This window comes from Podarcis bocagei (assembly GCF_964188305.1).
Source record: "Podarcis bocagei genome assembly, chromosome: 12".
Classification (NCBI taxonomy): Eukaryota; Metazoa; Chordata; class Lepidosauria; order Squamata; family Lacertidae; genus Podarcis; species Podarcis bocagei.
In genome coordinates, this window is record NC_138137.1 from 61,294,342 (window position 1) to 61,320,317 (window position 25,976).

The following is a 25,976-nucleotide window of genomic DNA, read 5'->3' on the forward strand; positions in this document are numbered from 1 at the left end:
GCCGAGTATGCTTAGCCTGGGAAAAGAGGAGACTGAGAGAGGAGTATGGTCTAAATTTAAACACAAATCATTATCTTCACTTTGAACGCTCCTCCCATGTTCATGCACAGACCAACACTTTATACTGTTTTATTGTTAACAGAAGGGGGAAATTACTCTTCCTCATTCAACAAGGGGTCCTGACTAGGAATTTGGCCATGTGTTGTGGACTGTTAACTCTGCTCTCTCTTGTTTGCCTTTTTTCTGGCTTTGTTTAAACCCATTCATGACCCAGGAACTCATGCACCGACCACCTATAATGCACCAGATGTTGTGGATTGGCCTGCAAATTTATTATTCTATTTTTGTGATCTACAAATGAAGCCAAAAGACTCCGTCTATTTGTATCATTTATTACTCCTCTGATCCTTGTTATAAAAGCCAATAAAAAGGTTATTCCATAAGGGAAGGGAAAATGCAACAGAGAGACCTACACTCCATCTGCACTGCAGGATCAGACCCCTTTAAAGAGCCCTGGCTTCCTCCAAAGAATCCTGCGAACTGTAGTTTGTTAAGGATGCTGAGAGTTCCTAGGAGATACCCCATTAAGAGTTTTTTAAGACTTCATTCATTTTGCCTGGGGACTCTGGGAATTAGAGACCAGGCAGAAGAAGCTGGTGGGAGAGGGTCTCCCAGTAACTCTTAGGGGGGCTGCCTCTTTCACCCCCAACCCCACCCCACTTTGCTTCCTTCCCCACAGGGCCTCTTCTGCTACCTTGGAATCATTGAGTGGTGAGACCTCCAGGGCTTCTCAGCAGGGCTTCCTGTTCCATCTCAGAAGATCCTCTGGGCGCCTGAGAGGCTGCATGTCTGAACAGGGACACATGTATCATCCAAGAGTCTGGATCACACCCCTTCTGGTGAATTTTGCGGGGGGCCTATACTTCTAACTGAAGGAAAACAGAGGATTTGCTTGCATCTGAAGGAACTCAGCATCAGAACTGAAGACAAGACCTGCAGGATCAGGCCAAAGGGGCCCCTACTGAGTTCCCCCTCCTGTTCTTACAGGGGCCGAGGAGTCTTCTTCTAGGAAGCCCACCAGCAGGATCCGAGTCCAAGAGCATCTGCCTGTGGTTTCCCGGCAACTGGGATTCAGAAGCATCCCTGCCCCCGACTGAGGAGGGGGCTAGGAGCCCCCCATCGCCCTCTCCTCCTCCATCCCCTTTTTAAAGCCATCTAGGCTCCTGCAGGAGGGAGTTCCACAGGTTAAACTCTGCGCCGCATGAAAAAGCACTTTCTTTTCTCTGCCCTCCCACCTGACCGCCTAGCTCAGATTTTCGCCTTTATTTCTTGCTTATATTTCATGTCTGGCTGCCTCCGTCTGGCTGCATCAGCCTCTGTTAAGCAACGTGACTGATCCATAAATATTTGCACGCTTTTTCTCCTGATCCAAAGATGCAAAGTGGCCAGCAGCGCAGCGATACAAAGGAAGGACAGAGCCGCAGACTCCTCCCAGCCTGGATCTGCAGAGAGGAAAGGGGGGGGGGCAGGACCACCTGCTCTTGGACTTGGATGCCCCCCATGCATGACCTGAACAGCCGCCCCCCCATGCATCCCTCGGACCCCCTTTCTCCCCAATGCACCCAAAGGGGGAAGAGAGAAGGGACTCACCGGAGGCGCTTGCACAGGAGGAAAGCCCAAGACCCAGCCGGCTCCCCTTTCAGGGAGGACTTGGGGGGGAGGGACTGATGCGCTGGAGGACTTGGCCCCCCCTCCACCCGGAACCGAATTTCCTCTCCTCTCTAGGAAGCCAGCTCTGCTCCTTTTAACCCTTGCAAATCCGAGGTCACCAAGCTCACCCTTCTCTGCGCCTCCTCTCTCCAAAGCAGATCTGTGCATTGCGCACACTCGGAGGAGGGGCTTCATTTTTTGGGGGACGACCCTCCTGGCTGGGCTCTGAGCTGCCCCCTCCCTTGGCCAGAAACAGGAGGAGCAGCAGCTGGAAGGGGAAAGGGCTCTGCAAGAAGCAGGGAACCCCTTGCTAGAATCTGCAGCTGGCATTTCTCCTTTCACATCCCAAATAATCAAAACCAGACCAACTATTAATTCCCAGGGCTTAGGGGTGTTTCTGGTCTCACAGTTGAGATTCAGTGTTGAGACCGTGTTCATGGAAGACAATCTTACTCTGCTAGGAGTGATCGCCAAAGGAGAAGACACTCCCCCCCCCCCAAAAAAACACCCAACAGTATAAATCTAAGTACAGTAACAGGTTCATGGACAGATGGGTATTTTTTGGAACAATCCGTTTAATGATCATGTTCATCCTTAGGCTGCTTTCAACCTGTTGAAATCCTATGAGTATTTGTTGATCAATTTCTTTATTTACTTTACTGAATCTGAAATAACAGTAGAAGAGGATGGGGGTGGGATGGAGAATGCTCAGAGCTCACAGGCTCACCCAGGAAATTCTCTGTGGGTGCCAGGATATCTCCGACCCACCAGTCGATTTAATCCAGCCTGTGGCAATATATGTCCCGGGGGGTAAAATCCTAAAAAGCTCAACAACTTTGGTTGGCCCTCATTTGAAAAAAGTTTGGGCCCCCCTGATCTAAAGTGTTTGCTCCTGCTAAGGCTTTTTTTCACATCATATGTAGGTTTTCTGCTCCACAACAGAGCTATAAGCCCACTTTCCTTTTCAAAAAAAAAATATTTTTTATTCGATTTTGCATTTTAAACATTAAAATTTCATATCAAATATATATAAAAAATACAATTCCCAAATCCCCCCTTATTTCCCTCAACTTTCTCTTCTGGGTTTTTTTACATCTTAACTTTTCCTGCCTGCTCTAATATATTTTAATATCAAAATCTTTAACTTAGTTAAAATTGTACTCTTCCCATTTTCACATCCTCATTATATAGTCCCATTATTTATTTTGTTGCTATAAGCCTCTTTCCTGTCAACCCCCAGCACTCTCTCAAAATTCAAAATATATATATTTTTTACTTTTATTTATTTCATGAAATATACCCTGCCTGCTTGTAAAAAAACACAACAATCTCAAGATAAACAAAAAGATAAAACAAGAAAATAAAAAAAAATCTACAACCATGCTTTAGAACATACAAAAAGCTAAAATACTGGAAAAAAATAAAATTCACACCCACTATCTAAGCATCTGGAAATGTGCTCACTGGTCCACAAGGTCGGCAGCCCCTGCCTAATCACAGGGACTTCTCCCTTGTGCCACAGAATATTCTCTCCCTCTCCTCTCCATGCAATAACCTGCCTGAAGCTTGCCTGTGATATTTGGCTGAATCTTTTTCAGAAACTCCTCAGGTAAATACAAAAACTAGATACACAATAGAACAAACCACCCAGAATCCCAACTAGACTCAAAGATTCTCAAAACTGCCTCTTGGTAGAGGCTTGGTGAGAATCTCAGCTGACGCGTCTTTGGTTTTATAGTAATTGAACTGCTCTATTCTGCCTTCACAGGACACCTAGAGTCCTGTATCCAGTTTGGGGCACCCACGATTTGAGAAGATATGGACAATCTGGAACATGCGCAGAGGAGAGGAACCAAGGCGATCAAGAGTCTGGAAACCAAGCCTTGTAAGGCACAGTTGAGGGATCGGGATATGCTTGGCCTACAAAAGGAGACTGAGAAGAGATATATGATGTCCATCTTCAAATATCTAATAGGCTGTCACATGGAACATGGAAAAAGCCTGTTTTCTCCTGCTCTGAATGGTAGGACCCAAACCAATGGATTCAAGTTACAAGAAAATAGAATACTAAATATCAGAAAGGCCTTTCTGCAGGTAAGATGTATTCAGCTATGTAATGGACTCCATCAGAAGGTGGTGGGTTCTCCTTCCTTTGAGTTTTTGAAGCAGAGGTTGAATAACTATCTGTCATAGTGGAGATTCCAGCATTCAAGGGGGAGGGACTAGATGATCCGCAGAGTCCCTTCAACTCTACACTCCTTTGATTCTCTCCGCTGTGAGTTCTCTGATGGAACATTAGATTGGCATGACGGCTGAAGCCCTTTCCACATTCCAGGCACGGATATGGTTTCTCCCCCATATGGATTCTTTGATGGGAAGCAAGACGTCTCTTGGAATTGAAGCTTTTCCCACATTCTGAGCATTTAAATGGTTTCTCGCCACTGTGAGTCATTTGATGGGAAGTGAGATTGGAACTCTGAATGAAGCTCTTTCCACATTCCAAGCACTGATACGGTTTCTCCCCTGTATGAATCCTTTGATGTGAAGTGAGACTATCCTTCCGGCCGAAGCTTTTTCCACATTCTAAGCACGGATATGGATTTTCTCCTGTATGAATTCTTTGGTGGGAAGTTAACATTTTCTTCCAATTGAACCTCTTTCCACACTCCCAGCAATGATATGGTTTCTCTCCTGTATGAATTCTTTGATGGGAAATGAGACCATCCTTCCGACTGAAGCTTTTTCCACATTCCGTGCACTGATAAGGTTTCTCCCCACTGTGAGTTATTTGATGGGAAGTGAGAGCAGACCTTTGACTGAAAGTCTTTCCACATTCCAAGCACTGATATGGTTTCTCTCCTGTATGAATTCTTTGATGGGACCTGAGACCATCCTTCCGACTGAAGCTTTTTCCACATTCCAAGCACTGAGATGGTTTCTCCCTGGTATGAATTATTTGATGGGAAGTGAGACTATCTTTTCGACTGAAGCTCTTTCCACATTCCAAACACTGGAATGGTTTCTCCCCTGTATGAATTCTTTGATGGACTGTGAAATGGGCCCTGTTTCTGAAGCTCTTTCCACAAGCCAGGCACTGATATGGTTTCTCCCCAGTATGGATTCTTTGATGGGAAGTGAGTCTTTTCTTCCAAATGAAACTCTTTCCACATTCTAAGCAGTGATATGGTTTCTCTCCTGTATGAATTCTTTGATGGGAAGTGAGACTTTTCGTCTGACTGAAGCTCTTTCCACATTCTTGGCACTGAAATGGTTTCTCCCTTTTGTGAGTTATTTGATGAGAAGTGAGGTTGGATTTCTGACAGAAGTTCTTTCCACATTCCGAATACTGATAGAGTTTCTTCCCCAAGAGATTTCTTAGATTGGAAGTGGAGTGTGAGCTCTGGCTGAAATTCCCATGTCCCGGATATTTAAATGACTTCTCCTCTATGTGGATTTTGTCGTGCTCTCCCTTATTCTTATTTTCCAATTCATCACCACCTGCAACAAAGAGAGAAACTGATTCTAGTTTCAAGAAGAAATGCAAATTCAAAATATGGGAACCTGAGATTTGAAAAGCCAGACTCTTTTCTCCAATGGATTTTGTTTAGCACAATCATGGAATCTGCACCACCTCCAATGTCATTCATCTCTTTGGTCAAACAAAAATGGAAACAAGCAAAATCAAATAACCTGACAGAGGCTACTCAAACTCAAAACCAAGATTTTAAAAAGCCTTGCCAGTTCACACCAGCCTGATCATGGTTTAAAAAGGCATCAATGGAAGAAGAATATTCAAAGTAGGAAAGAGTAGATAGCACTCCATTCAAGCTGAGCTGTAGCGGGGGAGGGTGTTAGAATCCCAGACGCTGTAGGAAGTACATCAAAATATTGGAGGTTCATCATGTACAGATATGTAAAGAATTTCAAAACAGATATTGTGGTCCAACAGGAGGCCTTACCAAGAGAGTCCATGATCCCATGATTCTCCTCCATGACTTCCTTATGCAAAGCTCTCTGGTCAGGATCCAGCAACACCCACTCCTCTTCTGTGAAACGAACAGCTACATCTTCAAAGCAAACTGAACCCTACAAGAAAAAGAAAAGCATATTCCTTTTAGACACAATAAAGATTATCTTCCACACAGGGAAAAGTCCTAGAGCAGATGATTAAACAGTCTGGGAGCACTTAGAAAAGGATGCTGTGATTACTAAGATATAGCATGGGTTTCTCAAAAACAAGACTTGCCAGACAAATCTCATTTCTTTTTTTGACATAATTACAATCTTGGTGGATCAGGGGGATGCTGTGGATGTGGTATATCTTGATTTTAATAAGACTTTTGACAGTGTCCTCCATGGTACTTTTGTGGTGAAGCTGATAACATACGGGCTGGATAAGGTAACTTGTGGATTAGTAGCTCTACAATTCTATGATTCTGTGAAATATAAGATGGGGGAAATCTGGCTTACCAGTAGTACCTATGAAAAGGATCTAGGGGGTATTAGTCAGTCCTTTCTTTCTTTAAAAATGTTTAAGGGTACTCTCATTTTCCTACTCATGTTGAAATACTGCCCCTCAATGAGGCCAAACTTAGATCCACAAAGTGTTTAGGGGTATGCGCCCCCCTGCGTCCCCCCAGAAGAAAAGCACTGGTCTTAGTAGACCACGAGCTTAACATGAGATGACTGTGTGATGCAGGAGGGAAAAAAGCTAATAGCATTCTAGGCTGCATCCAACGGAAATCTAGTGTCCAGATCAAGGAAAGTAACAGTCCTGCTCCGTTCTGCCCTGGTCAGACCACACCTGGAATCCTTTGTGCAGTTATGAGCACCATAATTTAAGAACGAGATTGACAAGCTGGAATTGGAATGTGTGCAGGGGGGTGGTGGTGTCTGAAAACCAAGGCTTATGAGGAACGCTTGAAGGAGCTTTATTTGTTTAGCCAGGAAAAAAGGAGACTGAGAGGAGATATGATAACCATCTGCAAATATGTAAATGTCTGTCACGTGGAAGGTGGATCAAGGAACAAGAGGGAAGAGGGAACAAGATGGAGGAAGCCTCTTTTCTGCTGTTCTGCACAATAGGACCAAACCAATGGATCCAAGTTACAAGAAAAAAGCTACATGTTCAGGGAAGTTTTTAATGTGTGACATTTTAATGAATTTTTAATCTTTGTTGGAAGCCGCCTAGAGTGGCTGGAGAAACCCAGCCAGATGGGCAGGGTACAAATAATAAATTATTATTATTATTATTATGCTAAACATGAGGAAGAACTTCCTGCAGGTAAGAACTATTCAGTAGAGGAACCGACTCCCTCAGAAGGTGATGGGTTGTCCTTCCTTGGAGGTTGTTAAGCAGAGCTTGGATGGGCATCTGTCATGTTATTTCATTTTGTTGAAATGATTGCATTGCAGAAGGTTGGACTAGATGACCCTTGGGATCCCTTCCAACTCTCCAAGTCTACATTCCTATTGCTCTCTTGTTTCCTGCCTATCAATTATTGTGTTGTTTTAATCTAGGTGTGAACAGGTGGAACTCCACATGGTGGTCTTCAAACCATTCCATCTGCACAAGGATTCCTCTCTGCCTCTACTCTCCCGTGCGCTGTTCTGGGCGGAGAAGAGACTTTCCTGATGCCCTAAAGCCAACTTCAAGGGGACCCTGGGAGGAAAGCAGGGAAGCCATTGTGCAACTGATGGAGCCGCTTAGCTGAATCCTGACAACGGTTTTGTATGGTTTCTTGACGGCTTCAAAGCCCATATCAGCATTCAACAATTAGAATAAAATATAGTGATTGATAAATAATGCTAGCGCTATTCAGAAGGCGAGGTGAGGTGAGGCTGCTGTGCATTATTCTCAGAATGGCAGTTTCAGCCCTTCTTGACAGCAGCTTTGGCAAAAGCCCAAGGGAGGAGGAGAGAGATTTCTTCAGGCCGAAAGGCAGCCTGGCTTCCCCTCTTTGCCCACAAGGCTCCTTCTTCCTACCTGGTCTGGTTCCACAGCCCCTGCTTCTCCTTCACCACCATGAGGAGATCTTGCCAGTGTCAATGTGTCACCTGTGAGAGACAAAGGGAAGTGGGAAGTCATGAGTTGATGCTTCTCTGAGAGGAGAAACGGTGCCTCTCTCACTGAAGATGGGCTTCAGAAAAGGTCTCCCCTGCGGAATGCATTTCAGTGTTTGTACCCATAATTTAGTTCTGCAAAAATACATCTCTCCTTTTCTGGGCTCTTGGCCCCAAATGTCTTCCCCCCCAAAGAGCAAAGGAACCCACCGATTAGTTTCCAAATCCACAGAATGTGACCAAACAGAGAAAAAGCTCCTTCCTCCTTACCCAGTGGCCTCTCTCTGGTGACCAACAGAGTCTTCTCTGTCTCAGGGGAGTCCAGGCCCATTTCTGCAAACAGATCCTTTCCCTGATAGAGGAAGATTCAAAACAGAGAATGGGGAGCAGGATTACAAAAGGAATAACAGAGGGAAATTTTAGGGGTATCTGATATCATTCCTAGGCTGCTCCCCCTCCAAAAAAGATGGACCATTAAGAGAGCATTTTGGAGATACTCTCTCTCCTGTTTGGAGCCCCTTGGGAGTATTCAGAGGAAAGTCTCTCTCACCTGCTGCTCTGCCTGCTTCCTCTCCTCTGCCTGACTCAGGAGGAAACCTTCGGCCAGGGCCACCGCCTGGGAACTGGTCTCTGCTCCACATTCCCTCACCCAGCTCTCCATCTCCAGCGGAAGGACAGTCAGGAACTGCTCCAAGATCACCAGGTCCAGCATCTCAGCTTTCGTGTGCCTTTCTGGCTTCAGCCACTGATGGTCAAAGTGGTAGAATCGACCACAAACCTCTCGGGGTCCATCAGTCTCCTGGTGGCACAACTGCCTGAACTGCTGGCTCTTCATATCAGAGTGGAGGGTGTCCTCCTCACCCAGGATCTTCTGCATGGAGCTTTCCCAGAATCCCTCACTGCTCCCAGTTTTGATGGCATGGCCTCTTCCTGCTTCAGGACCAGCTGATTCTTGCTCATCCATCTGGGCTCTCAGGAAGCCTCCAAGATATTAGAAGGAAGCCCTTGTTTGTCTGTCCTAAGCAGAGGCGTCTGCAAATCCTACAAAGATACATGGCCACAGGAAGAACAAAGTTCTCTGAGCAAGCGTGGATGAGTCTTGCTAAGAATTCATCACAGCCCAGCCTCTCAGCCTTCTTCAAGATAGGAGCAAAGAAAAGGAAGGAGAAGTAAGCCTCCAGTCCTCATAGAAGGAAAGTTGCCCTGCAAAATGTCCAGGCAGGATGATGAATCTGCCTGGCTGCTCCTTTCTTTCAGTATTTTCAGCCAAGGAATGAATCAGAACTGTTATTGTCAAGCGAATCATTCTTACTGGGTTTAATTTGAACACTAGGCCGGATTGCGGGTCCCAACCCTGGAGGCCTAAGAGTTGCTCTCCCTCTCCCTATATCTCTTGATATACATTAAAGATTTCTTGGTTTACAAAGGTGTGTGCAATGTCTCATTGACTTGGGGGTCCCCCCATGCATGATCTGAACAGCCCCCCAATGCACCCTCCCCTGCAGTCCTGGGCCCCCTTCTCCCCATTGAACCCAAAGCGGGAAGAGAGAGGAGACTCACCAAGGCAGCACTTGCAGAGAGAGACGAAAGCCGGGCTCCCTTGGCAGGATGGGGCTTTTGCTCTGCCCTCCTCCCGCCCTTCTTCGGGGTCTCTCCGGGAATCCAGCTCAGCCGAGCGCACCGAGCTCCCGCCTCGCTCCTTTCTCCGAAGCAGGAGTCCAGGCGGAGGGAGCCCCGCGCATTGCGCGCACCCGGAGGAGAGGCTTTGTTTTGGGGGGACCCTCCTGGCCGGGGTGGGTCCTGAGCTGCTTCCTCCCTTGGCCAGGAACAGGGGAAAGGCTTTGCAAGAAGCAGCAAGCCCCTTGCTAGAACCAGGGAATGGGAGAGGGGAAGAGGAGGAGGAGGGGATCGTCCTCTCTGCTATTTAAATAACAATGAAACAAAAGCTCTGCTGTAGAGCATCGATCTATTCCTATGCATGTCCTTGCGAGGATGGACAACGCCTTCCTTTGGTGTGGAGGAGCCTTTGACTTCTGGCTGCAAAAGCTCATCAGTCTCCTCAGGAAGGGACCCCAAGGGTCATCCAGTCCAACCCCTGCAATGCAGGAATCTCAGCTGAGAAAAAAGCACACCAAGAACTCAGGCCGATGTAAATTTCAATAGTGGGAGTGGCCCCTACTCACAAGTCAATAGTCAGTTGTAACAAAAACTAATCCATTCAAAAGTATGTATTCTGACAAGGATTACAAACTCAAGTAGAGAGTACAGATTCTAACAGAGATTACAAACGCAAACCAATAAAGATATGTATAACAATAATTCGTTACAAAGATTTTCTCTTTCTCACTCGACAATAATGTTGATCCTTATAATTTATCAGCCTGCAGATGGAGACTCAGTTTCAATCATAGAGCAGAAGTCAATTATGGATCAGAAACCAGGACAGGGCCCTGTTTCAATGTATTCACCTTCATCAGCTAATTTTTAAAGGGTCGTGTAAGTTTGAAGACTTTCAGATAAATATATCCTGTTATTTTCTATGTTTCTCAGGGATAACAACTACGTGTGGGCAGATCAACATGTATCTTGAGCTTTTCTGTGCGTTTTCCAACCTCTGCTTAAAAACCTCCAGGGAAGTAGAGTCCACCCCCCGCGCAGGAAGTGGGCTCCAATGTTCTTACGCTTTGTTAAAAACAAAGTAATATTCCCGTGCTGCTGGCCCTGAGCAAAGGGTTGGTTCAAGTAAAAACATGCCTTCGACCAAGTTGGGCCCCTGGTCCCTTGCGCTGCATAGGAACTGGCCGTGTCTCCACCATTCCAGGCAGGGGGTGTTCCCAGCCCTTATGTTCTTCAAGACTCACTTCTGGGTTTGATCCTGGAAGTCAAGGCGTGTGGAACCAGAAAGGTGCAGGAGAACCAAGATCACAAGCAAAGCGGATTTGAGATGTGTATTGAAATCACAGCATAAAAATGGCGACCGTTTATAAACTCAGAAAGAAAACGTGTGAGAATGAGAATGGGGAAAGCAGAGCATTAAAAGGAATGTTTGTGTGATAGGAGAGAATCAAAGCGAAGAGGAACACGTATAAAGCGATTAGCGTGTGAAATAGCTAAAGAGGAAGGCTATAGGCAGAAAAAACAATGAACTCCATGGGAAAAGCTTACTATTCTTAATATTCCCTACCCACTCTCTCGTACCACGTCCACCACATAAACGTTATACAATAACAAAACCAAAGAAGGCAAAATAAATGTGCAAACTGCCACCCTGGTGGCGGAGATGGCTGAAGGTAGGAGTGAAGGCTCTTCCTGCAGTCCTCATGGGGAAACTGGGGGGAGTTTAGAAATAGTCGTCTGCTGGAAAGGGAGAGGGGAAGCCCCTTCCACCACAGCCAAGTCCCTCTCAGACCGAGAGCAGATCAAACTTCAGGGGCACTTCAGGCCAGAAGAGCCCAGCCATGAAGCCCAGAGGCCCTTGGATGGAGGTCAGTGAGGGCAGGACAAGGGAAGTGTTTCCAGCTCTTCTTTGATGGGAAATGTTGGCCTCGTCTTGCTGTCCCAGTGGCTCAACCCTCACTGGGATTGCGCTGATAGTGGTGCTTTCATGCTTTTCCTACTTTTCAGAGGCCCTTGGCTGTTGTCTTTATTGCTGCGTATTAAAACCAATAAGTTATCTGCAGAAAGGGTGATGTGACGTCTCAAATAAAGCTAGTGGGTGGTAATTTGACTAAATGAGTGTGCCAGCAAAAAGATTTGCACTAGTGCAAGGAGGTGTCCCCGCCTCACTCTCCTTCCTCCCAGTGCGCCTTGTGTATCCCCCACATCTGCTCTCAAAGGTTGGGGGACGCCCAGAGCAGATTTGGGGGGAGGGAGAGGAGAGGGGGAGAGCGTTCCGTTGCACAATGAGAAATCCTTACACGGGCGCGGCCGACCTTTGGGGCCAGTGAAAACAAAAATATGCACTTCTTCCCTTATGGGGTATACAAGAGCCAATATAGAGTCCTTTTTAAGTTCTGTATCGGTAGGAGAAAATAACAGAGGCCAACCAGAGAATATTGAGAAGCAAAGCAGCTAGTAAGCTTGATCTTTCATAGAATCATAGAATCATAGAATCATAGAGTTGGAAGAGACCACAAGGGCCATCGAGTCCAACCCCCTGCCAAGCAGGAAACACCATCAGAGCACTCCTGACATATGGTTGTCAAGCCTCTGCTTAAAGACCTCCAAAGTAGGAGACGCCACCACACTCCTTGGCAGCAAATTCCACTGTCGAACAGCTCTTACTGTCAGGAAGTTCTTCCTCATGTTTAGGTGGAATCTTCTTTCTTGTAGTTTGGATCCATTGCTCCGTGTCCGCTTCTCTGGAGCAGCAGAAAACAACCTTTCTCCCTCCTCTATGTGACATCCTTTTATATATTTGAACATGGCAGTGGCGTAGCGTGGGGGGTGCCAGGGGTGCCGGCCGCACCGGGCGCAACATTTGGGGGGGCGCGTTTGGCCGGCCCTCCTCGAGGAAGCAGGAACCCCACTGACCTTCTCCCCGCGCCAGCCTTCGGATGGCTGTCCTGAAGACTTGTGGTGGGAGCAGTGGCATAGCGTGGGGGTGCAGGGGGGCCTGCTGCAGCTGGCGCAACATCTGGGGGGGCGCGGAAGAGACTCGAGTGCTAAAATCCACGGGTTAGGGGGCGCAAATTACTTGCCTTGCCCCGGGTTAGGGGGCGCAAATTACTTGCCTTGCCCCGGGTGCTGAGAACCCACACTACGCCACTGGAACATGGCTATCATATCGCCCCTTAACCTCCTCTTCTCCAGGCTAAACATGCCCAGCTCCCTTAGCCGTTCCTCATCTTTATTGAAGCTGTTGCAACAGGGTGCTCCCCTCACACGGAGGACCCAGAACAAAGGTGTGACTGCCCTTAAATACACATTTTAAATTCCCTGCCCTACCCTGCGGTTTAAATATATAACCCACATGTCTGAAGCAGCACAGGAAGACAGTCCTGAAACCATTTTAACTCCCAAGCTGACCAAATGTTTTCTCTGCAAGGAGGGAGGAAGTGAAAAAAAAAGGAATGTTGTTAGTAATCACAATTTCAAAGGAATGGGCAGACAACCAGGAAAGGCAATCAGATAAGGCATTATCAGATAACCTGAAAGGCAGGAAAAACAACAACATTCAAATTTCTGTTGTAGACCGCCTTTTCTGTGATGTAGGTATGATGTTTGTGGGAGGTGGTCTTGGGCTCCAGGGCAGTATAAGGGGAAATACAGGAAGGTGCATGAAAGCCCCACTATCGGTTGACCCACCGGGATGACCCCTCCTCCTCCTCCTCTCCTAGGAAGGCGACTCCTGCTTCTTGCAGAGCCTTTTCCCTGCCAGCTGCTCCTCCCGTTCCTGGCCAAGGGAGGGGGCAGCTCAGAGCCCAGCCAGGACGCCCCCCCCCCAAATGAAGCCTCTCCTCCGGCTGTGCGCGATGCCCGGGGCTCCTCCGGAACTCCTGCTTTCCAGAGGGACGGGGCGAGGGGTGAGCTTGCTCCGCTCGGCTTTGCAAGGGTTAAAAGGAGCTGAGCCGGATTACTAAAGGGGGAAGGAAGAAAGGAGGCAGGTTTTCCAGAGTCCAGAGCAAAGCACCTCCTTCCGAAGCCCCTTGCTGCCAGGGGAGGAATGCGCATATTTTGTCTTCCTCCGGTGCAAGCGCTGCCTCTGCGGCGTCTCCTGGGATCTGGTGAGTCTCCTCTCTCTTTCCCCTTCGGGTACATTGGGGAGAAGGGGGGTCCCAGGGCTACAGGGGGAGGGTGCCTGTTCAGATGCGTGGAGCCCCCCCAAATAAAATCGGGGAGCAGAGGTTTCTCCCCCTTCCTGAAAAACGAAAGCCGGGGGGGGGGCGAGTTTGCAAGAAGTCTGCAACTCTGTCCTTACTTTGGATCCCTACTCTGTTTGCCACGGAGTGGGTGGGTGTGTAGTTCTTTGGATCAGGATAGAGGCGTGCAAATTAATCTCACATTTATGCCTGAATGTATCCTTTCGACTTGACAGGTCAGGGAAGATACCTAGCTTTATAAATTCGTAGGAAAATCCATACTTTAATCGACTCTCCTCGTTCCAATGCCATTTTAACCCTTAAAGAAAGGTGAATTTGCGCTCCCCCTCCCTCCATGGACCGAGAAGCGGGAAGTCACGTAGGCAGCAGGAACAGGGCATCCCACCATAATTCCCCGAGCGTGAGAGCGCATTCATGGCCCCCCACCCAGGGAGTGACCAGGGGGGCAACACGAGACATCCAGAGGCAGGTTAGCAAGTTGGGTGTTCTGTAAGCCCATCTCCAAACAAGCTCTGAGGGCAAGGAGATGGAAAGAGTTTTATTGTTCTTTCGGTGGTGGGGACTGTTGTAAACAAAATTTGCACTTCTTCCCTTATGGGGTCTCCAAGAGCCCGTATGGAGTCCTTAAGTGGGTTCTCTGTTGGTAGGAGAAAATAACAGCGGCCAACCAGAGAATATTGAGAAGCAAAGCAGCTCGTAAGCCTGATCCTTATTGAAGGTGTTGCAACAGGGGGCTCCTCTCACACGCAGGACCCAGAACCAAGGTGTGCCAGCCCTTATATAGACATTTTAAATTCCCTGCCCTGGAGCTCAAGACCACCCCTCCATACATCATACATACATCACAGAAGGGGCGTAACCCAAGACCACCCCCCACAAACATCATACCTACATCACAGAAAAGGCGGTCTACAACAGAAATTTGAATGTTGTTGTTTTTCCTGTCTGTCAGGTTATCTGATAATGCCTTAGTCTGGCCATTTCTTTGAAATGATTTCCCAATTCCTGAGACAATGGGAAGGTTCCCTCACCCTCTCCCTCTTTGCAGAGAAAACATTTGTTAAGTTTGGGCATCAAAATGGTTTCAGGGCGGTCTTTCTGTGCTGCTCCAGACATGTGGTCCACATATCTATGTATGCGCTTGGTTGGTATATTTATGAACATTTATTATATATATAAGACCTTAAAATTTTTTATTACAGTACTTAAGAGGTGTTGGGAAAGATGTCTGATAAAGTGAGCTAATGTTGAACTTGTGTAACCCTTGTTATAAAGGTAAAGGTACCCCTGACTGTTAGGTCCAGTCGTGGACGACTCTGGGGTTGCACGCTCATCTCGCTCTATAGGCCGAGGGAGCCGGTGTTTGTCTGCAGACAGCTTCCAGGTCATGTGGCCAGCGTGACTGAGCTGCATCTGGCGAACCAGAGCAGCACACGGAAACATCCTTTACCTTCCCGCCAGAGCGGTACCTACTTATCTATTTGCACTTTGACATGCTTTTGAACTGCTAGGTTGGCAGGGGCAGGGACTGAGCAACGGGAGCTCACCCCATCGCAGGGATTCGAACCACCAACCTTCTGATCAGGAAGCCCTAGGCTCAGTGGTTTAGACCACAGCGCCACCCGTGTCCTTGTGTACCCCTCCCCATTTGTGACATGCTAGTGATGTAGTGATGATGTATCAATAATGCCGCTCAAAGTGTACTCTGGGGGAAAGGTTTAGAAGTCAATGTCACCCCATGCTCGGGGTTCTTACTCCTGTGGGGACCTGTTGCGCAACAATAAAGATCATGGTCTACTGACAGCTGTTTTGCTCCAAATTACTTGCCTGGAACTTCCTTCCTCTACTGACTGCATGAATCTGTGGGGGACTTGCACCCCGATAAGCAGGGCTGTTGAGTAGTCCCTCACCCCAGAATATTTTCCCCTTAACAGCAGCAAATATATAAGGACTGTTGGAAGATGGAGGTGTTAACAGAGAAATCCGAGGGCTCCCTTGGACAAAAAACGAAGGACACCAGCCAGGAATGCCAGAGCAAAACCGCAGCCAGTAGGCTTGGTCTTGATTGAAGACTGTCATGACAAGACTCCCATCTACCACAAGGTGGAACAAGATGGAAGCCCCGAACAAAAGAGCCCCCAAACTTTTATTAGCTGCTAATCCCCATGTTACATCCCCCCCAAACTACATCACTCATACATCACGGTTACATCATGAAAGGGGAGGTCTGGTGGCAGGAATCTGAGCATCATGGACCCTGCCCCATGGTTCCCCTTGCCCTCCACCAAACGCCCATCAAGTGGAACAAAAGAGATCTTTACATTTCCCTGTTTCCCAGCCAAGTTCATCACACCCTTTTGTCTTCATCTGGGTTTATTTCTGGAAGGGCTACCTGTCTGGCCCTCAGGTATCAGGAGGCCAGGGATTATCACTCAGGCAGAGGGGCTGCTGAGTAGCTGAGCTCACATGTCTATATGCATTTCTGAAGTTTTCCCAGTGAGCCAGTACATAGATGCATTTATCAGTGAATTTGGTATCGTGCAGCAAAGGCCCTTTGAATAGATAGGAAGAAACTGTAATGAAGTGTTTTGTGGGGACAAGTCACAAAAGTCACAAAAGTGCTGGTGCTGGTGCTGGTTTTGGTAGTGGGCTGCATGTGTACGATATCTGCTGGAGGGGCAACCCCCCCAACCTATTCATAAATTCCTGCAACAGAGGGCAGAAAAAAGAAAGCGTTTCTTCATGCGGTGCAGAGTTAAACCTACAGAACTCCCTCCCACAAGAGGCAGGATGGCCACCAAGCTAGAGGGCTTTAAAAGCAGGAGGAGCTCTTTAAAGCTTTCTAGGACCGCTTAGCCAGGATGGCTCTGCTCTGTCCTCCTCAGTTGGAGATAGGGATGCTTCTGAATTGCAATTGCTGGAATTACACTTGGTACAACCTCACTTGTCATTCACAGTTCTGACTTCGTTCATTGACTGAAAACGCTGAAAGTCAGGAGCAACTAGGCTGATCCATCTGTCAGAAATTCCATTTCTGTTTCCTGCACATTTTGCGTAGTAACTTTCAGGAGGACAAGATGCTGGCTGCTTTTCCATCTTCTCTGTCTTCTTTCTGTAAAGAAAGGTCAGAGTTTGGGCTGCAGTGTAGTTTATCCCTAGTTCCCAGCAAAACTCACCCATGCTTGGTCAGGGACCCTCTTTTTTCTCCTGACCGTGTATCAATTTCATATGTATTTGCTTTGCAGGATTTACCTCTACTTAGGACAGATGGAACTGGGCAGAAGACCAAGGGCTTCCTTCTGATCTCTTGGAGGCTTCCTGAGAGCCCAAATGGATGAGCAAGACTCAGCTGGCCCTGAAGCAGGAAGAGGCCATGACATCCCAACTGGGAGCAGTGGTGGAATCTGGGAGAACTCTGCGCAGAAGATAGTGAATGAGGAGGAAACTCTCCGCTCAGATGTGCAGAGCCAGCGGTTCAGGCAGTTCTGCTACCAGGAGGCCGAAGGACCCCGAGAGGTTTGTGGTCGATTCTACCACCTTGACCATCAGTGGCTGAAGCCAGAAAGGCACACAAAAGCTGAGATGCTGGACCTAGTGATCTTGGAGCAGTTTCTAGCTGTCCTTCCGCCAGAGATGGAGAGCTGGGTGAGGGAATGTGGAGCGGAGACCAGTTCCCAGGCGGTGGCCCTGGCCGAAGGATTCCTCCTGAGTCAGGCAGAGGAGAGGAAGCAGGCAGAGAGAAAGCAGGTGAGAGAGACTTTCCTCTGGATATTCCCAAGGGGCTCTGAACAGGAGGGAGAGTTCCCCCAAACTCTCTGCTAATGGCCCGTCCATTTTTGGAAACATTAAGTGGATCATATTAGATATCCCTAAAGTTTTTCCCTCAGCCATTCCTTTCCAATCCTTCTTCCCGTTCTCTGTTTTGAATCCCTGTTTCTCTTTCAGGGAAAGGATCTGTTTGCAGAAAGGAGCCAAGATTCCTCTGAGGCAGAGAAGACTCTGTTGGACACCAGAGAGAGGCCGTTGGGTAAGGAGGAAGGAGTTTTTTCTCTGTTTGGTCACATTCTGTTCATTTTGGAACTATTCTGTAGGTTCTTTTAATCATTTGGGGCCAAGACCCCAAAGGAGGGGAGATGTATGTTTGCACAACTAACATATGAAATGGGTACAAACATCAACATTCGCTCAGCAGGTGAGGCTTTTAGAAAGGCTCTTCTGTGTTTGGTGCTGCGCTGCTTATACCTCTGAGAAGCAGGCACTAAGACTTCCCACTTACCTTTTTGTCCTGCAGCTGACAGAAGGACAATGGCAAGACCTTCTCTCTCTTTTTTAAATGATATTTATTAAGTTTTCGAAGGAAAAAATTACATAAATAAAAAGATTAGAAGAAAAGACAAAAATATAAAAAAAGAAAAATACAAAATACAGAAAAAAGATAAAAAACATTTAAAAAGAAAACACATCAATCTTTCCATGTCATATATTCATATCCTTGCTTCCCTGACCTCCTCACACCTCCCTTTTTTGTATTCCAATTCAGTTAGTTAATTCAGCAATTTCTTTCCCTCTTTGTTTTTATCTTAATCCTTTAACTTAATATAATATAACTTTGAGTTCTCACCTGTTAATAATCCATTTTTCATACACCTTTAAAACATTGCTGCTTAAACTACTTAACTTCATTCTGACATCATTCTAACATTCGTTAATTTTGCAATATTTCTGTAAATAGTCTTTAAATTTCTTCCAATATTCTTCCACCGACTCTTCTCCCTGGTCTCGGATTCTGCCAGTCATTTCCGCCAGTTCCATGTAGTCTATCACCTTCATCTGCCATTCTTCCAGGGTGGGTAGATCTTGCGTCTTCCAATACTTTGCAATAAGTATTCTTGCTGCTGTTGTGGCATACATAAAGAAAGTTCTGTCCTTCTTTAGCACCATTTGGCCGACCATGCCCAGGAGAAAGGCCTCTGGTTTCTTCCAAGAAGGTATATTTAAATACCCTTTTCATTTCATTATAAATCATCTCCCAGAAAGCCTTAATCCTTGGGCACGTCCACCAAAGGTGAAAGAATGTACCTTCAGTTTCCTTACATTTCCAACATTTGTTATCGGGCAAATGGTAGATTTTTGCAAGCTTGACTGGGGTCATGTACCACCTGTATATCATTTCCATAATATTCTCTCTTAAGGCATTACATGCCGTAAACTTCATACCTGTGGTCCATAACTGTTCCCAGTCAGCCATCATTATGTTGTGTCCGACATCTTGTGCCCATTTAATCATAGCAGATTTCACCGTTTCATCCTGTGTATTCCATTTCAACAGCAAGTTATACATCTTTGACAATGGCAAGACCTTCTCATCCATCTTTTCCTGGTGGAGGAGAAGCAGCGGCTGTGGAAAGAATTCAGGTAGGAGGAAGGAGCATTGTGGGGAAGGAGGCTGAGGGACGGGGCAGCCAGGTGCCTCTGGGCCAGGATGAATCCCTCTCCTCATCTTGGTTTCTGTCATGCCTGTCCTTAACAAAGGCTTAAAATGCAATCCCAGAAGGTTAATAAACAGCCATCTCACCTTAACTGGCCTTATGAATATTGCTGGTATTATTTATCTGTAGTTGTAGTTTTATTTATTGATTTCCCATTTAATATTAAAATAGGCTTCTAACCATAAAAATAATAGTGTCCAGGATTCACCAAATGAGCCCCATCAGTTGCACTTTCTCCCTCCTTCCCCTCCTGTGACCCCCTGCACCCCCTTGAAGTTGGTCTTAGGGCATTGGGGAGGTTTCCCCCTCCAGAACAGCAGACGGGGGGAGGAAAGGGGATCCTTCCATCTGGGAAACAGGGACGCTTCAGCAGACTGATTTGAAGAACGCCATGTGGAGCTCCACCTATGTACACATAACCCATTAATAAAAGACACAATGAAAGACATGTAAAAGAAGCATCCATGATTAAAATGTACAACAAAACAATTCCATTAAAGGAACACAGCAATTAACAGGCAGAAAACTACAAAGCAATGTGTGGTAGATAATGTTTTCTAAAAAGAAGACTTTCCCTTTTTTATATTAGGGTCCGGTGTACTTTGAAGATGTAGCTGTTCATTTCACAGATGAGGAATGGGAGTTGCTGGATCCTGACCAGAGAGCTCTGCATAAGGAAGTCATGGGGGAGAATCATGGGATCATGGACTCTCTCGGTAAGGCTCCCTGTTGGATCATATTATCTGCTAAGAAATATATTTTGATGGGGTTTGACAGTGCTGCATACAGCATCTGATATTTTAGCACCCCACAGCTCACCTTGATTGGAGGGCTAGCTACTGTTTTGTCAGTGAATATTCTTTCTCCAATTTTGCCTTTCTAAACTACGATCAGGCTGCACTGAACTGCTCAGGACTTTTGTAATCATGAAGTAGCAAATATAACGTAAACAAAAGAACGGCAGCCGTTCACCTCATTAATCCAAATGCCAAAAGAAGAGTCTCTTTGAAGTCCAAAGCTTGGTGTCCAGCAATTGTATAATTTGGCAGATTGTTTTTTTTAATCTCCTTCCATCCAGAACACGCCTGTTTTTAGTCTGCATCTTATTAATTTTTAGAAAACAGGTATCTCCTGCTCGTGGGAGTGGTTCTGGAGAGTGCCCAGTTTCATGCCAGGATCGGCACCCAGTGTCCCAGCCCCCACATCTTGGTGCAGGTGGCTGATAATGGAAATCTGTGGGTGAGATAGCCCCCCCTACCCTGGAGGGGTCGGCAGGACTAATTACCCTCCTCTTATCCCTGATTTTCTGGCACGACCGGTGGCCCAATCTCATGAGAGGCAGCCATTTTCCTCGGCAAGAAACACGAAGCTGGTTGTTCCAGTATTTAAGACCTGCATTTCTTCTTGAAGCTCTAATCAGTTTCTCTCTTTGTTGCAGGTGGCGATGAATTGGAAAATAAGAATAAGGGAGAGCATGACAAAATGCACATGGAGGAGAAGCCATTTAAATATCCGGGACATGGGAATTTCAGTCAGAGCTCCCACTCCACTCCCCATCTAATAAATCTCTTGGGGAAGAAACTCTATCAGTATTCAGAATGTGAAAAGAACCTCTGTCAAAAATCCAACCTCTCTTCCAATGAAATAAATCACAGCGGGGAGAAACCATATTCCTGCTTGGAATGCGGAAAGAGCTTCAGTCAGAGGGCCAATCTCACTTCCCATCAAAGAATTCATACAGGGGAGAAACCATATCTGTGCACGGAATGTGGAAAGAGCTTCGCCTGGAAGAAAAGTCTCACTTCCCATGAAATAATACATACGGGGAAGAAACTATATCCATGCTTTGAATGTGGAAAGAGCTTCAGTCATAGCATCACCCTCACAGTCCACCAAAGAATCCATACTGGTGAGAAACCATATGAGTGCTTGGAGTGTGGAAAGAGCTTCCGTCAAAGGGCTGCTCTGGCTTCCCATCAAATAACTCACAGCGGGGAGAAACCCTATCAGTGCATGGAATGTGGAAAGAGTTTCGGTCGGAAGGATAGTCTCACTTCCCATCAAATAATTCACACCGGGAAGAAGCCATTTCAGTGCTTCGAGTGTGGAAAGAGCTTCAGTCGAAAGAATGTTCTCAGTTGTCATGAAAGAATTCACACAGGGGAGAAACCATATCAGTGCTTGGAATGTGGAAAAAGCTTCCCTCAGAGCGCCAGTCTCATGTACCATCAGAGAATCCATACAGGGCAGAAACAATATCAGTGCACAAAATGTGAGAAGAACTTCATTAATATGGCCTCTCTCACTTCCCATCAGATAACTCACAGCGGGGAAAAATTATATCTGTGCACAGAATGTGGAAAGAGCTTTCGTTGGAAGAAAAGTCTCATGTCCCATCAAAGAATCCATAAAGGGGAGAAACCATATCTGTGTGTTGAATGTGGAAAGAGCTTCAGTCAGAGGACCAGTCTCATAATCCATCAAAGAATTCATACAGGGGAGAAACCATACCAGTGCTTGGAATGTGGGAAGAGCTTTAGTCGGAAGGATAGCCTTACTTCCCATCAAAGAATTCACACTGGGGATAAACCATTTATATGCTTGGAATGTGGAAACAGCTTCAATTCCAAGAGGAGTCTCACTTCCCATCAAAGAATCCATATGGTGGAGAAACCGTAGCAGTGCTTGGAATGTGAAAAGAGCTTCAGACATAGCTCCAATCTCACTCTCTATGAAATAACTCATGGCAGGGGGAATCATAGAGACATATAATTGTATCAGAGCAGGGACTCTGCAGGTCATCTAGTCCATCTCTCCACAATGCAGCAATCTTCACCCTCTGCTTAAAACCCACCAAGAGAGAGAAACCACCACCTTCTGAGGCAGCCGGTTCCACTTTGAAAGAGCTTTTACCTGCAGAAGATTCTTCCTGATGTTTAGTCTGCATCTCTTTTCTTCTTATTTTTATTACTAGTTTAATTTATATACCGCCCTATACCCTGGGGTCTCAGAGCAGTTCTCAGAGTAAAATCAAGATATAAAACCACAAAATACATGATAAGAATAAAAACAACCACCCAATAGCCCCCCTCAATATGCAAATATACTTAAATCTGGGGTGCAATTCCGCTGGAGCACAATAATATAAATTGAAAATAAAATGCTTACAACTTGCGACTTAAATTCTTGCAACTTGCATCCATTGGTGCAGGTCCTCTACTCCAGAGTAGGAGAAAACAGGTTTGCTTCATGTGCTATGGGATGAAACCTGCCAGAATGGATGGCAGTGTTGAATATAATTTGTCTCAGGATGTGTGCCAAATCAGGAGATTGCTGATGATTGATGAAAGCCCTCACCAGGGATTCATTAAAGGGGAATTGTTGTGGAATAGCAAAGATATTGGGTCCAGAAGACTAATTTGACACCGGAAATAAAAAAAAGCTGAAGCAATAAAATTCATGTTTCTTTATTAATAGTCCTTCCTACTGTGTATAAAACCTAGACTATCATGTTTAAAGCAAGGGATACTACTTCCCCAAGGTTCCTGAAAGGTTGATCTCCTCAGATTAGTGAGATAAAGGAAGCCTTGAAAGGAGAGTTATTAGTTTTCCTCTCAGTCATTCTGTGTTTTATATTGCTATGTTGTGGTATTCAATGCTTGTAAAAGTGTGTTGTTTTGTACCTAAGGCCAATAGGTCGATTGATAACTTTGATAAAGTGTGGTCATAATCCTTGAAAAGGTTATGATCACAGCGGGGGAATGATATAAGAATTAGTGACCCCAGGTGTATATTTTTATTGTTTTAATAATATTTCAGTGTTTCACTTGAATTGCATTTAACCTTTTAGAATGTATTAAGCTTGTTTTTGTGTGTGTTGTGCATTTGTGAATCTCCCCCCTTTTACGCTACATTCCATCTCTCCTTATCTGACCCAGAAAGTGGCACAAATGACAGGATGTTTTCTTATGTCAGTCATGAGTTAGCACCAGGGAAGAAATCCTTGGAAGCTTCCTGATAGATGGAGAAATGTCAAGAAAGACTGACATAGGCTTCGTTGCCAGGGCAGCGAGGGACATCCAGTACCAGAAATGGTCAAATGGCCTGGGCACATCGGGGCCACTCCAAGGTGACTGCAGGGGTGAAGATACCAGGATGGAGCCATGCGTGTTTTCTGTCCAATGACCTGTGACCTTTCTTGACACATGTAAAGGAGATGTTTTATGTTTAAGATTGCCTTATTTTTATTTTTTTTATTAAAGATCTTATTGATTTACAAAAGTGTTTGCAATCTCTCTCTCGTATTCCCCCCCCCCCGTGTAACACTTTTACAAATCAGTTTCATTTGTTGAGACATTCGGAAGAATAGGGGGAAAGAGGTGGAGGGGGGAAAGGTGAGTGGGGGTGGGGTCGGGTGGCGATGTTTCTATTTTACTTAATATATGTGGGGTTTGGTGTCAGCGTTGCTTGTGCAGGTTCTCTGCTGTTAACTTATGTTCCTGAGAGAGGTTGGCGTTGGCCTAGGGTGTGGTTATTCATTTGTGGTTTGGTGTGACTGGGGTGGGTGTTTTGGATCAGGTTAGCCATATTGATTTGTATGCTGTTGGTGGATTCTTGTTGTTTTGTTGGGCTGTGTATGTGATAAAGGGGAGCCATACCGGGGTGAAGGCGTCTTCTATTTGTCCCCGTGTCAGTTTCAGTTTATTGGTTAATTTTTCTAGTAAGGCTGTTTCCCATACTATTTGGTACCTTGGTCCATGCTTACTCCTGACAGGTCTCTCCAGTGTCTAGCTATTATGCTTCTGGCTGCTGAAAGTAGGTGGGTTATGAGTTCTTTCTGGTGTAAATGGGCATTATTGTCTTGGAAGATGTTTAGTAGGGCCAATTCTGGGGTGATTTCTAATACTTGCTTGGTTATTTTACTTATTTCTTGTATGGCTGTTGTCCAGAATAGTTGGATTTGGGGGCACTCCAACCACATGTGGAGGTATGTGCCTGTGGAGGTGCACCCTCTCCTTTCATTCTGAATTTCCTTGGGGCAGACCTTCTCAACTGGCACGTTGAGTTGAGTGAGCTCTGTCCTAATGCAATAGCTATAATAAAGGCTGGGTCCCTAAATCCAGATGGTGGACGTGAAAAATAGTTTCCCTGGTTCTGTGGTTTATTCAAGAGCTGGTTGCTCTTCACTTGGGTAGCAAACAAGATGGTGTAGAAGTGAATTCTCACCACACAGTGGTAAGCCATTTTTAGATAGCTATTCTATCTCCTCTCACTCTCCTCCTTTCCAGGCTAGAGATATCCAGTTCCCTCAACCATTCGTCATAAGACTTGGTTTCCATACGCTTGCCGCCCTCTGTACATGTTCCTGTTTGTTTTTTATTCTTCTTCTGTAGACTAGTCTGATTTTTATTTTGTGTAAAAAATAATTCAATAACAATACCTTTAAAAACAACAACACATATGTAGCCAGTATATGTGCTGGTAATCAGAAGTCGCTGATTCTGATATTATGCTGGTCTACGACTGTAATAAAGTGTTGCTGTTGATTCTGGCATCCCTTCCTCTTTTGGCTGTTTCCTTGATTTCATTCTCCAACTCAGTATCACTCTGGGCATTTTGGTCAGGGGAATGATAGCTTGCTCCAAGTCCTACATTTTGAGCAGAGAGCAGAGAGGAATGTGGGTCTTGGTTAAGTGGTGATTAATTTACATTTTGGTTTTGAAAAACTGAACTAGTTCTAACTGGTTTTAAACTGAAGAATGAAACTTACAGCTGAATCCATAGTTTATACGCCATTCTTCCTTCCCCTACCAAAAAACTGACGCTTGCCTTGAGATACACCTACGTTGTTGATTCTAAGATGGCTCTCCTGCGAACTTAAGTCTCTGCCACATGAAACCATAAATCAATGGGTTTCACTTTTTTGATACCCGACTCTCTAAAATGGGGATCTCATCTAAGCTTCTGGCTCCTCAAGATATTCCTGCTGGGGCAGAGCTGAAAACTTAAGTTTCTAAAGCGTTACTGCCCCTAGGATTGAGTTCTGAGGCTACACACACACACACACACACACACACACACACAGAGGATTTAGCTCCTAACACTGCTTTCACCATGCCCTAGTTAGAATTTCAGTGGATTCAGCAAACAAATGGGGATACTTAGCACTACAATCACAGAGCTGCTCAACTCAGTTTTTCCTCTGATGCTGTGTCACTGGCATTGAGATCAGCTGTGCCCTGAGAACATTTATGAATGTTTGCTTTGTACCTGCAGCTACAGGAAGGCAGATTGTGCCCTTCACTGATCATTTGAGCATCTGAAAGTATAAAGTGGGGGAGAACATAACTCTCCCCAAACCTTTTGTTCTCCAAGAGAATAATTTCAAAAGGAGATTGCAGCATGAAACTGCTGGATTGCAGCTCATGAATTCTGTCACCTTTGGTTGGAATGGGGATAATAGATTCTTATGTGTTATTCTGATGTACGTGTGTTATTTATTTATTTTTATTTATTAGCTATTTATATTGACATCCCACCTTCCATGGAGCTCAAGGCGCCATACATGGTCTTCTCCCAGCAACACAGGGAAGCAGGTCAAGCTAAGAGACAGTGACGGAGTGGGGATTCGAAACTTAGTCTTCGAGGTCCTAGTCCGGGGGTCAGCAACCTGCGGCTCCAGAGCCGCATGCGGCTCTTTAAAGCCTTTGCTGCGGCTCCAGGGCGGTGGCGAGGGGAGGAGGCGAGGAGCGGAGGTGAGGGGCGGAGGCGAGGGGCAGAGGTGAGCAGCCTGCCGCCCGGCAGGCGGGGCGCCCTAAAGCAGAGCGCCCCCCTCGCCAGGCAGACATCCGCAGCGTGGGGAGCCTTGCCGGACTTCCCGGCAAGGCTCCCC

The 25,976-nt window shown here is 46.0% G+C and overlaps 3 protein-coding genes across 14 annotated transcripts in view; 2 read left to right on the forward strand and 1 right to left on the reverse strand.

The window, feature by feature from the left end:
• LOC308569540 (uncharacterized protein) overlaps nucleotides 1-23,332 on the forward strand; it is a 62,934-nt gene extending 39,602 nt beyond the window's left edge. The window contains exons 5-6 of the mRNA XM_081163582.1: nucleotides 19,674-19,800; nucleotides 20,523-23,332. Coding sequence (XP_081019708.1) covers nucleotides 19,674-19,800; nucleotides 20,523-21,763 — 1,368 coding nt within the window. The 3' untranslated portion in view covers nucleotides 21,764-23,332. The remainder of the gene's footprint in view (nucleotides 1-19,673; nucleotides 19,801-20,522) is intronic.
• Nucleotides 1-25,976, reverse strand: part of LOC308569524 (uncharacterized protein) — a 44,833-nt gene that overhangs the window by 9,195 nt on the left and 9,662 nt on the right. Inside the window, exons 3-5 of one of the 12 annotated variants that reach the window (XM_081163537.1) lie at nucleotides 8,044-8,125; nucleotides 7,697-7,767; nucleotides 5,670-5,796 (exon numbers count right to left, since the gene is read on the reverse strand). The exons of 5 other annotated variants lie outside the window; for them this stretch is intronic. In XM_081163537.1, the coding sequence (XP_081019663.1) occupies nucleotides 5,670-5,796; nucleotides 7,697-7,767; nucleotides 8,044-8,125 (280 nt within the window). Of the gene's footprint in view, nucleotides 1-754; nucleotides 1,051-1,650; nucleotides 1,724-5,669; nucleotides 5,797-7,696; nucleotides 7,768-8,043; nucleotides 8,126-8,323; nucleotides 8,796-25,976 lie in introns of those variants that run through there. 6 more of the 12 variants (XM_081163540.1, XM_081163534.1, XM_081163536.1 and 3 more) reach the window with 6 other exon arrangements.
• Nucleotides 13,127-17,889, forward strand: LOC308569710 (zinc finger and SCAN domain-containing protein 30-like). The gene is made up of 3 exons (XM_081163963.1): nucleotides 13,127-13,499; nucleotides 16,841-17,342; nucleotides 17,541-17,889. The coding sequence occupies exons 2-3, from the start codon at nucleotides 16,926-16,928 to the stop codon at nucleotides 17,694-17,696; spliced, it is 573 nt and encodes a 190-aa protein (XP_081020089.1). The 5' UTR covers nucleotides 13,127-13,499; nucleotides 16,841-16,925; the 3' UTR covers nucleotides 17,697-17,889.